Source organism: Amblyomma mixtum, chromosome 3, assembly GCF_055824585.1.
Source record: "Amblyomma mixtum isolate Tamu chromosome 3, ASM5582458v1, whole genome shotgun sequence".
In the NCBI taxonomy this organism is placed as follows: domain Eukaryota; kingdom Metazoa; phylum Arthropoda; class Arachnida; order Ixodida; family Ixodidae; genus Amblyomma; species Amblyomma mixtum.
In genome coordinates, this window is record NC_143014.1 from 125,528,535 (window position 1) to 125,541,435 (window position 12,901).

General features: G+C 48.4%; 1 protein-coding gene across 1 annotated transcript; it reads right to left on the bottom strand.

Annotated features, from left to right (window-relative positions):
* Positions 1-5,953: 5,953 nt before the first annotated feature.
* LOC149351748 (uncharacterized) lies at positions 5,954-11,243 on the bottom strand. Its single transcript, XM_089577082.1, has 3 exons — positions 11,007-11,243; positions 7,164-7,373; positions 5,954-6,396 (listed from the first exon to the last, which is right to left on the bottom strand). The coding sequence occupies exons 1-3, from the start codon at positions 11,241-11,243 to the stop codon at positions 6,151-6,153; spliced, it is 693 nt and encodes a 230-aa protein (XP_089433208.1). The 3' UTR covers positions 5,954-6,150.
* Between the last annotated feature and the right edge of the window lie 1,658 nt (positions 11,244-12,901).

The window sequence follows — 12,901 nt, forward strand, 5'->3', positions numbered from 1 at the left end:
GCACACCAGAGCTGGTATCAGCCGGCTGAGTCACACCAGATGAGAACACACTATGCCATGTCACAGAACTCATTTCTGAAAATCTGGTCTCGAAACACCAGGAAGGGTAATTCGCCAATTTTCTTTTGTGCGAGTGTATCGCAGTGTTGTGATTTTGAGATCACCACACGCACATAGCGGATGCACTATGTAGCTCGGAACACTGTGGCAAGGTAATAAACAACCAGTAAACTTTCGACTGGATGTATTTAGATCTTTTAATAAACAGTCAGTTAAATGTGAACTGCAGGTCAATTAAATAAAAATGCCAAGTAATAAACTGGCAATTAAATGTGAACTGCAGGTTTATAAACAGTCAGTTAAATATGTATTGCCAGTCAATAAAATCTCTATTTAGATCTATTGAGTTAAATTAATAAACTGCCAATTGGAATACGGTGGCCAATTTTAAATTGAAACTCAACACAAAAAAGTCTATAAACTGTCAATTAAACCACAAAAGAGTTCATAATAAACTGGCAATTAAATGTTAACTTAATATGAATTCAGTGTTAATTGACATGCAATTAAATGTGAACTGCAGGTATATAAACAGTCAGTTAAATATGTATTGCCAGTCAATAAAATCTCAATTTGGATCTATCGAGTTAAGTTAATAAACAGTCAATTGGAATACGGTGGCCAATTTTAAATTGAAACTCGACAAAAAAAGTCTATAAGCTCTCAATTAAACCACAATGCAATTTATTGCCGAGAGTCAATAAGTATTTAATTAAAACTGGGTGGAAATTTTTGTAAGAAAACAGCTGCCGAGGAAAACAGCAGCCAGCTCGGCTGTGTTCTTGTGTCTGCTATTCTAGAAGGTTTCAAAAACTTCAGATCGTATTTGATTCGTTTCAAGAAATTTTGAATGTGCACTATTTGATTCATTCAGCGAGTCGAATAGTAGGATATTAGATTGGATGTTAGAAAATGATGAATATTCGCACACCCCTATTCCTAAGAGAGATCGTTCCTGAAGGCGTCACCGACCAGCTCAAAAAGTCGCCTGTCTAACTACGGCCAGTGAAGAGCGGAATACATCCGGCACACAATGCACGGGAGTACAACTCACTCACACACACACCAGACAGAAGCAGTGCAAGGCCAGGAGCAGACCAACCACGGATGGGGAGATAGGCGTTCATTAAGATTCCGCGCCACTGAAACCAAGGAGGCTATTGAGGAGTGGTAATTTTCGCTTTGCGGTAGTTTTGATTAGGCGAAGAAATTAACTGCTGAATCATTTTGGAAGGCAAATCACTTTACATTCAGCAAAATAAAAGCCAACTACATGCCGTTGGAGAGAACTGAACCCGCAACCTCTGCCTCTGTATACAGTGCTCTACCAAATGAGCTACGTTGACTGCCAGGCTGTACTGGCTTCGGAGGTATTCATCTTGTGGTCTTATGTTCGCTATCCTCGATAGGTCGGCACACACACTCATGAGTGCACTCATATCGCCTCACTCACACTCACGTCTGTGAGTGTGAGTGTGAGTGAGTGGACGTGAGTGTGAGTGCGAGTGAATAGATGTGAGTGTGGGAGGTCACGAGTGTGAGTGCAAGTGAGTGGTTGTGAGTGCGAGTGAGTGAATGTGAGCGTAAGTAGAGGTGAGTGGTGAGTGGATATGATTGATGAGTAGATGTGAGTGGAGGTAAGTGGCAGTGAGTGGTTGTGAGTGGACGTGAGTGGCAATGAGTGGCTTTGAGTGGACGTGAGTGGCAATGAGTGGATGTAAGTGGTGGATGGACGCGACATGTAGCGAAGTCGGTCGCCTATGTTTCGCGACGACGATACCCGATTAGCTATTTTCATGTTGATGACAGCTGAGGGAAGCAAATATTCACTAGTGAGGGCGCTCGAGGCAGCATAAGGCATCATGCCAGTGTATTTGGACAACCGAAGCAGAGGATTCCGCTGGCATGGGAACGGCAATCTTTCGTTGCATTTGTAGTTCACCATTGGCACAGCCTCACCGGAAAACCTGATCTACTTGGCCCAGCTATTGAACTGCACAAGCTCGGCTCAGGCCCGAAAACGACCCGATTCTGATTTGTGGCGCCTAATCTTTGTCACTGGAGGAGGGAAATCGAAATGAGCTTGTGAAATGCGATTTTGTTTATTTTTCGGTTTTTCAGTGAAGTAAGTGGATTAGCTTCTGTTTGCACGCATCGATTTCAGCAATCCTAGCCACACTGATATCTGCACAACATGAGGTATCCTTTGAACCGGATACTACGATTTCCTCTCAGAACTTTTAGATAGCGCTTTTTCCCAGTAAAGTCCTATCGTTTCAGAAGGGGGTGCGATACAAAATGGTTCACAAGTTACCTGCATACGCATTCTTCCGCAAACGACGTTGAATAATCAGGTGCAATGTAAGCGCCGCTTATGACCACGCGGATGCGCACGTGGTCTCCGCACGCACTGGCCTCAAAACCATCGCGCTGGTTTATAAAACCTCCTTCAGACAGGGATTATGTGCAATGCAGAAAACGTTCTGCACTGCAGTCATGTCCGCAGATCGGTCACACATAGTAGCTTAAGAGGTTTTGTAAATGGATTGGTAATGGCAACTCCCCCTAGCATCGGTATTACGCGGGGAAATCCTCTACTTGCGGCCCATTCCAGCCATTTTTCTTTCCGTGAGGAAATCACTCGATCGTTTGAAAAACACGCTCCATCTTCTATGCCGCGAAAAGTATTCGTAGTTGCCACTTCACTCCAATGTGTTCATGCAGAGTCACGGAACGTCATTGTCAAGGATGACCAAATATTAGTAAATAGACACCATCCAAGACTATTGTCAAGACAAACACATTATTGTTACTTAGACACCGTGATAGGCACGCGCACAAGGGAGGGGAGTGCGCCCCCCCCCCCCCCCCCCCCGCCCCCTCAATCGATTCAGCCCCTAATGGCGAAGTCTGCCCCACACACTTACTCTGCCGGACCTGTTCCGTCATTGTTTACAGCGCAGTGCTACGGCCAATTAGTGGCCGAAGACCCATGGTGTTGCGTTCCAAGAGCTGTTTACTTACCGGGTCATTTGGAGGCAAGCTTTCCAGGTTATTTTTTTTAGTGACAGTAACAAAAACAAATCTGTCACATTTTCTGGGGTCTAGAGAGCATTGAAATTACTCTGGTAGCGCGATGTTACATTAATGCTTCAGCGACGCAGTGACTGCCTTCCTCTGCCGATACTCACGTGGTGAACAAGGAAGGAAAAGCCTCAGTGTCCTTGCGAACGTTTCAACAAGAGGGCTGTCTTCGTCTGGGTGAAGACAAGACCTCTTGTGGAAACGCTGGCAAGAACCCTGAGGCTTTCCCCTCCCTGTGTTCACATTTTGAGTGTGAAGAAACAAGCGGCTTGTCCTCTGTATACCATACATTACTCTGCCGATGTTACAGATTAAAATAAAAACTACTGCTGAATATCTTGTATATCAGATGGAAATAAATGTTCTATAATCATTAGTCATCTTTGCGCTCCGTTCTGGCCGTAAGGGCCTAGGTGAGAGGAGGTTGGGGGGGGGGGGGGGGGGGGGGGGGGGCACTGCGCTGAAACTTGGCTCATTATCATGGAGAACCTGAGCACGCCTATGGGCAACCTTCAAAAACTTGTCTACGCATCTTAGCCGACGCTGAACAGGCACTCATCGTCTCAGCAGCAATCCCGGGAGCACACGTTCGTAGCGCTCAGTGCATGGAATATGCGTGATGAGTGACCACTTCCTTCGAGCATCGAAACTGTGAAAATTGGCCAATAGCCCGACAAAGCCTGGGCGGCTCACCACCCCATCTTTGCGACTGAGGCTATGTTAGGGGAGCCACGAGGACAGTCGGCCGCGGCAGTAAATCTCTCTCCCCCCGTTGTTAGCAAACAAGGAAAGAATGAGTGAACATGAATCAGAGTGAGCGGTCATCAGTGTGAGTGCACATGAGTGTGAATGAGTGGTTGTGAGTGCGAGTGATCATGAGTCTGAGTAAGTGGTAGTGAGTGCGAGTGATCATGAATTCGAGTGTGAGTGAGTGGTTGTGAGTGTGAGTGGACATGATTGCGAATATGAGTGAGTGATTGTGAGTGGACATGAGTGCGAATATGAGTGAGTGGTTGTGAGTGTGAGGGGACATGAGTGCGAATATGAGAGAGTGGTTGCGAGTGTGAGTGCACATGAGTGTGAGTGTAAATGAGTGGATGTGAGTGCGAGTGGCCGTGAGTGTGAGTGTGATAGCCACCTCTCTTGGTGCCGAGGTATGCTATCCTCACCCGCGCCGCACATACAACAGGGGACATGCGTTACGCTGCGAGTGGCACGTAGAATATGGTCAAGCGGGGACCCACACAGGTCTGGGACCACTGTCAAACGTGATTCCCCGGCCACCATGGTTCCCTCTTCTATTCTATGTAAACTTATTTGTCTAAAATATTCAGCTAACTATCTCGTCCAATCAGCGCCACTAAAAAAAATATCCCCGTATGCTTCCATTCGCTTCTATGGCTGCTAGCTTGTTTCGTAATTATAACCTAACCAGCACGTCACTCTCTTATCCTTGCCTGCTCAGCAGAATAGCGAGGCTCCCTGTCCTAGCAGTACTGATAAGATATGCAGCATTGGAGGGTTCTCGTATCGCTGATGCTTTCCCCATAAGACCACGCTCAACGTGACACTTGAGCCTGGAGCGGCGCTGCTGAACAATCTGAACTGCAGGGTAGACGTAACATGGACTTACCAAAGCAGGTAGCCAGACAGCCGCCGTCGTAGTTCGCTTGGCTAGAGCATTGCTTGAGAAATGCGGAAGATTTGGATTTTAATAGCACCAGCGGTTGCCTTTTATGCTTTGGTTAACACACACTGACAGAGAACGTTTACCTATTGTATTCAGCCCTGTACTCAACACCACTATGAAATAAAAAAGTACAATCCCGTATGCTTTCTTCAGTTTAAATGACTGATGGCGTTTCCTTGAATATACGCTTGACATAGAATAGCCTGAACAGGAGGTCCAATAAAGGTATTGCTGAACTGACTTTCCCTTTACCAATCAGCCAATTTTCCATGCATGGCCGAATCAACCTTAGAAGCAGCAAGCTATTCGGAAAACTGCCGTGTCTGCGCATGATACGTCTCATTCAAGTGTTCATTTGTCTGCTGGACGACTGCCACCTTCAGGCGCTTGTGTTATTCGTGCAGAGAAGCGAGTTCGCTTTCTTTGGCCGCTTTCGCTGCCCGATGCGCCACGGCATTCGCACCCTTTTCTTCCGCCCTTCCGCCGCGTTTGGTGGCCTTGACGGTCTTCGATAGAGGCGTGCCCTGTTCAGCTCCAGCGTTTGAGTTTAGAAGACCCTTTCTACTCTACTCATTCGGCTCCATTCTTAGGCCCGCAGTACGGGTATATGAATTTAATGCGGTAGAACTTACCTAAGATGCAAAGGATGATCTGTGCCCTTCCCCTTTATGTTAGTGCGGAAGCCTACATCACTTGTTTTTTCAGGCATCAACTACTGGCGCACAGATTATCACAGTGCAGATTGAGTCACCTGCCAGCTGTTCGCCAGATGCAGCACTTGGCACCTTTAACATTATTCACAAATTTTTTATATTTAGCGTGAGTACAGGCGAGAGTACAGGCATTATTGCAGTAGTACACAAAAAGCGAAGAGAGCAAGGAAGAGAAAAGATAAACACAATGACAAGAACGAAACTGCCACTCGCTTCTTGCATAGCACTTTCTAGAGCCTCAAAGTCCCAAGCGTGTTTTAAGGGCAATCGAAACGCCGAAATATAACAGGAGGAGACATAAATAATTGAAAATGCCTCTTTGTCCAATGCTCGAGCCGCACGAGACACTGACCACATACTGCACGGGCATCGGGCGCTCCTTCCGGTGCTACTCGCATCCGGTAGACGCGGGTCACTCGGATTGCAACCATCTCAGCCTCCTTTAGTCCAAAACCCAGGCCGGTGACCCACTGGATGCATACGTGATGGACAGCAGAAGGAGAGAGGCCATCTCGAGGGCCAGGTGCGCGGCAGTCTGGCTGACGGTGGCTGACGATGTGGTAGGCAAGCTCTGCTGTTCCCCTCTACCCATGGCGCCATCAGCTAGTTGAGGCGGTCACAGACGAGGTTCCATTCACTGAAGCCGTTGGAGCCGCGAAATTCCGGGTTATGATCCGAGGCGGTGGAGGTCGTGACGCGGCCGTAAGAAACAGCAGGACCCGTGGGATTGCCCGGCGTGCAGACACTGTTCGAGCAGTCGCCTTCCAGCAGCAGGACCGACCGCATCCATTTGGCCGCATTCATGTTGGCGTAAGCTGCTGGCCCGTGGTCCATGAATGGTGCGCTCCCCTGCAATTACCAGATTCTCGAGCTTAAATGTCAATGTTTCGCACGGTCAATGCTTCGCACTGCGAGCGCTGCTATAGAAAAAACTAGTTTTCTTAAATAAAAAGGTCATTCGCGGTTTTTCTCATTTGAAGCAGTGCCTATTACGCACCGTTGCTTGAAAAGGGGATGAGGTCTACTGCTCTTCGAAAACTGGCGCTCAAAAAGTAATAGGAAATGTGGTAATACCTGCCACGGAGGGTGCATGGTCTACATTGTGTACGCTTCTGTCGATTTATAATTTCTATAGAGTGCGAATGCTGCGAACTACATGCGACTACCGGCTGTAAAGACAATTGTTAATAGGCATAAACGAATGTGGGACTGTTCCTGGCTGCGTGAAAATTTCGGCAAGAAATCAGTTTCGCAGAGACAGCTTTTAGAGATGACTACAGAATTGGTGCGAAGAAACCAGAACGTACAAGAGAGAGCTGACAACAGGAACTCTCGTGTAGCGTCTCGTCTTCCTTTGCGCTAATTATTAGCCACAAAATTCCAACTAGCTAAACTTCATGAGGTGACTAGGTTTTAGATAACCTTGTTGTTTATGTAGTTGGTAAGCCATGATCTCAGAAGAACCAGCTCAAAAGGACAACGGGCAGGTCGTCCTCCTAAATTCTTGTCCATTGTGCTTTTGCACTGCTTGTTCTGAGAGCTTTTAGATTTTCTTTTTTTCCTATTATTCTCCAGGATTGGTGACAGCCTTTGCAAAGAAACTCATGGTTATTTACCTGCAATATAGGCTGTTCAGCCAGCATGTCGTAGTCCCAGGTGGTGCAGGGCACAACGCGGCCGCACGCAACTGCGGGAGCAGCGGGCTCACGCAGTGCACGATGTTTGTACGAACCGTCGCCTTCGCAAAGCACAGCCAGCCTTTTACACTCGGCAGCGTTCGTGTTGGCAAATGCTGGTGGCCAGTGGTCCTTGCATAGTGCGCCACCCTGCGATGAGCAGATCATGAGATGCAAATGGAGCTGACCTGCATACACCAGCTGGTGCCAGGAACATGCGTAACCGTGACGTCAAAAATGTCCGGTGAAATCAAGCGCGACATTTGCCGACAAATACGTCTGGAAGGTAGAGCAGCGCTCCGTGTACTGCATAATCCCTGGCGGTAATAGTTCGCAATGTGCGATATGAAGGAATGTGCCTCGAGCGTAGTAGAGCGCCTCACATCGCAAGCGCTGCAGAGCTGAAGATCACGCCAATTAAAGGGAGAGATCAGCTATAGCTTATGACATAGATCCGCTGTAATTAAAACCGTTATCGCAAAGTTTTAATACTCTTGTCATTTAGTTGACAGGGTGCTGTGATCTACGGCAGCTCGAGACTGCTTACATAGGGCACTGCGACGTATACGACAGACGTAGCTCGTTGGCTGCCTACTCTCTCGCGACCAGACACTGTGGTTATACCTCGACAAGTCTCAGCCTTACTCCTGCAGCGGTTCCCTTTCATTGGCCTTACCGCACCGCCTCGTACTTCTGCAAGGAATGGATGGTTTGGATAAATACGTAATGCTCGACCCTCATCTCACCCTCATATCACGCCGATTAAACGAAGAGGTCACCTATAGCTTACGACATAGATCTGGCGTAATTAAAACCCTTATCGTAAAGTTTTAATACTAGTGTTATTTAGTTGACAGGGTGCTGTGATCTACGGCAGCTCGAGACTGCTTACATAGGGCACTGCGACGTATACGACAGGCGTAGCTCGTTGGCTGCCCACTCTCTCGCGACCTGACACTGTGGATACCTCGACAAGTCTCACCCTTACTCCTGCAGTTGTTCGCTTTCATTAAGCTTACCGCACAACTTCGTCTTTCTGCAAGTAATGGATGGTTTGGATAAATACGTAATGCTCGACCCACATCTCACTCTTCGCACATCAATTCTCATCTCGCTCGCATTCTTGGCCCACACCTGATCCGGTCAGTTGTCTTACCCTGATGCGTGCTACTCCTTCGTCATGAAAACCACCAACAAGCCTAGTTCTCCCATTTTACAACCTTCATGCTGCGCTGTGATTTCTCAAGGTTTTTCCATGCGCTTAGGACTTGCATTGAATCCGAGCTCAGTGCCATGGCACTCGACATTCTGTCAAAAGTGCGTCTATTGTCTAGGTTATAAGCTAAGCACAGGATGCCAAGCACCGCGGGTAGAAGCTTCGCGCGAGCCGAAGGACCCCGGTGAGCCCGTCGCCGCGCACACACTTGCGCACCGTTGCGGCGTGCCCTGAGTCTCCCCTTTGAGAAAAGCGCAGGGCAGCAACGAAAGAGGGCTCTAATTTCCGGAGTAGTACGTTTATTGTGGTGTCCGTTATGCGACGCTTGGTATTTCCGAATCACACCATCCCCGGACGGGCCGGAAGAACCGGCTTAGCTGCGCGCACACGGTGATACACACAATGGGCGCTGCCAGCACGCCGCTGCAGGAGAAAAGGCTGTGACCTCTCGAGTGAGCCTGTTGTTCCGGCGCGCCCCGGGAAGGGATGATTCGGAAATATTAACCGTCGCATAAGCAACACCTCAATAAACGTCTTCTTCCTGTAATTAGAGCCCTGTTTCACTGCGACCAGCCGCTCTCCTCCCTGCGGAGACTGAGTGTGTGACGCAACGGCGGACCAGTGTGCATGCCTCTATGCCTGACCGGAACCCTTCGGTTCGCGAGAACCTTGAACCCGCGGAGCTTGGTAACCTGGGCATAGCGCAGAACCTAAACAATGGACACACTTTTGAGACAATGCAGACTGCCATGGCACTGCGCTCGGATTCAAGTTATGTCCTAAGCGCATGGAAAAGCCTTGCGAAATCACTGCAGAGCGTAGAGGTTGTAAAGATTGGAGAACTCGGCTTGATGGCTTCCACAACCAAAGACCAGCACGCCTCAGGGTAAACCAGCTGACGGTACCGAATGTGTGCCAAGAATGCGAGGGACATGAGATGTGATATCTCAAGAGTGATTTGAGGGCCAAGCAATGCGTATTAAGGCGAATGCCTTTAATGCCTCATAATCTCGTGACCAAGACGTGTTAGCAAATTTGTCCGCGTTTCAGATTGGTCGAAATGGTCGTGACGTCACTGCGCGCGAATTTTAACGGGTGTTCACCGAAATATGTGAAAAAGTTACTGCCAATTTTCTTTCCTCAAATACAATTTTCCACTGGTCTCCATCGAGATATGTGAGACAGTTACTGCGTAATTTCCTTTAATCAAATACAATTTTCATTTTCTTTATTACGGCCCCTCTTTCTCTTTTTTCTTTCACTCCACTTCCTCCTTTCCTGTATGGTGCGCTTCAGGTGTCCACCGGGGTGACAGAGAATTACAGCGCCATTTCCTTTCCTCAGAAAGCGTTGCGTTCAAAGGGCAACGCATCGCGCCGAAAGGGTGGTGGCGTTGCGTGGACTCCCTGGCAGCGCTACAACACGCTGTCGCGTTCCACTCCTTAAAGCAAAGGTTAAGCGCCATTAATTGGCAGTTAATTAATGCACCAACAGAATGTGAAATGAACAATAGCGTAGAAGAATGCAACACTCAGGCTTTCGCCTTTCACCACTGCAGCTGCTAAAGTTCCTCGTAATTTTTTTTTTAATCAGAACCATTCATTCCTTGCAGAAGGACGAAGTTGTGCGGTAATCTTAATTAAAGCGCACCGACCAAACCACAAAACCAATTCCCACTGCAAAAGACACTGCACACAAGCCTCATATGTTCAGGCGAATCCTTTTAAGGGAATACAAGCAGATTTAGGCTAGGGACTAGTAGCGAATGAAACTACGCCATAGAAAGAAGAAGATGCTTAGAAAGTGCGCGAAAATCCTGCGCCATCACGATCTTTGAGACAGTTGAGATGATATATCTGACAGCGATGAGAGGTTGCTTTCAATTAACGCCGAAGGAGTCTCTGATAAAAGAATGCAATGCTTATTACAGCCATTTCACAGCATATACCACTGTTCCTGCCCCTCAGTATGTTTGCATAAAAATTGCAGCATACCTGAATATATCCGCAATAAAAAATCTATGCGAAGGTGAGCACCGAACTATAGCGGGGCCAAAATACCGGATCGGGTATACGTCGTGCCACTGATGCCCTCTTAGTCAGTATGACTTGCAGTCACAAGATCTGGCCAGAGCTTCCTTCACAATGTAGTGCGAGCCCGGTGGTGTTGAAGAGTTGTGCATCGAGCTGGGATTCCGAGAGGTGACGATTTTGCAGTATGCACCATGTGGCATTGAAATCCTGTGAAGCGCAAACCGCAGTAAAGTCGCTTCCGGAACGTTGCATGTCATACTGAGCGCCGCATACACGTTTACGTAGAAGAGCTATCGTACAAAATTGTGACCACTGGCTATACGTTCACGAATATAAAGGTTCGAGGAAATAATGCCCCACGTCTTTTTTTTTCCCTCTAAGTATTTCTTATAGACAGCAGCATGTAAGGTAATGACGCAGGACCTCTGCCGCGATAATATTTCCGAACCTTCTTGATCAAAATACTCCTAGCCGCTACGATGGCTGCGGTCGCACCGTATCATGGGCCCGGCGCACACCTCTACATAGCGTTACCTTGAAGCTCCCGACGTGGCTCCCGGAGTCGGTGCGTGCCATGAGGGCGCTCACGAGGGTGACGAGTTGGAAGCGGCCGTGGTCGCCGAACGGCCCCTCGTCGAAGCTCTCCGCCGCGTCCTCCAGCTGGCGTGGTCCCTGACCCTTGCCGGCGAAGCCAGCTGACTCCAACGTCGCGAGCGCCTGGGTCTCCAAAGATCTGAGCGTGCGGAGGCTCCCCTGACTGGAAGAGAACATCCTTCCTGGTGGGCTGCGCATTCTGAAGTGCTGACGCTTCTTCATCGGCGCGAGATCGCGGTGTCACGGGGCTACGTCATGCTTAGCGCGCCGCTGCTCTTCTTCGTCATCTTCCTCTTCTTCCCGCTGGTATCGGCCATTATTTTTAAGAGCAGGTAGTGTGGGCGCCCGAACCGGCGTCAGTGACTGTCTCGCATTCATTTGCTTTCTGCGCACTTCTGCGCATCAGACACCAAACTTCTTTGATAACTGCCCGCACACGCGCTAGAGCGAAGGACTGGCATTGAATGACACCCTTTCAGTGTGTGAAAACCTTGTGGCAAAAAACGCCCATCGCATGCATCATTGACCGCGACAGATTACATGAGGAATACCGAAAAGGAGTTGAGCCTCACAGAATGACTCTATGACATGTCTTGCTCAGGTACCCACAGAAATTATCGGAGCCCGGAGGACACGAAAAAGCTAATTTGTCTCGCAGCCTGGAGACGACGCCCGTCACGGATGGATGCATCGTGCAGGTTTCGTGCTGGGTAGTGCATAGCACTAGTGCATAGCATACTTTAGGTAACACACACAAACTAAGAATGACTACACATTGTATGCTGCACTGTACTCAACACCAGTATGAAAAAAAGTACATTCCCGTGCGCTTTATTGAGTTTAAATGACTGATGGCGCCTTTCGTGATTATACGCTTGGCATAGAATAGCCTGAACACAAGCCATAATAAAGCTATTCCTGAATTGACTTTCCCCTTACCTATCAGCCAATTTTCCGTGTATGGTCGAATCAGCCTCAGAAGAAACAAGCGATTCGGTAAAATGCGGCGTTTGTTCTGTACGCAAGAGCAGGTGTGGGCCCGATGAGTGTCGTTCAAGTGCTCGTTTGGCTGCTGGACGACCGCCACCTTCAGTCCCTTGTGTTCATTGTGGAGAGCAGCGAGTTCGCTTCCTTTGGCTGCTTTCCCTGCCTGATTCGCCACGGCATTCGCACCATTTTCTTCAACCTTTACACCGCTTGTGGCTGCCTTGACGGTCTTATAGAAGTGCCCTTTTCACCTCCAGCGTCATACCCACGAAGAAATCCCAGTTTAGAAGGCCATTTCTGCCCTCTCCTCATCCGGCTCTTTTCTAAGGCCGCAGCACAATCAATTCAGACTGCGTGAATTGAATGCGGTAGAACTAAGCTAAGACGCAAAAGATGACCTGTGCCCTTCCTCTTTATGTTAGTGGGGAAACTGGCATCATTTGTAGTTGCACGCATCAGCTACAAGCGCGCAGATTATCCCTGCGCAAATTAAGTCACTTGGCAGCTGTTCGCCAGATGCAGCACATGGCAGCTTTAACATTTCACAAATCTTTTATAATTCACATAAGTACAGGCATTATTGCAGTACTACGCACGAAAAAAGAGAGCGAGGAAGAGGAAAGAAACACAATGACACGAACGAAACTGCCACTCGCTTCGTGCACAGCATTTTCCAGAGCGTCGAAGTCCCAAGCGTGTTTTAAGGGCAAGCGAAACGCCGAAATATAACAAGACAAATAATTGAAAATGCCTCTTTGTCCTATGCTCGAGCAGTGCGAGGCACTGCCCACATAGTGCACGGGCATCGGCCGCCGCTTCCGGTGCTGCTCGCATCCGGTAGACGCGGG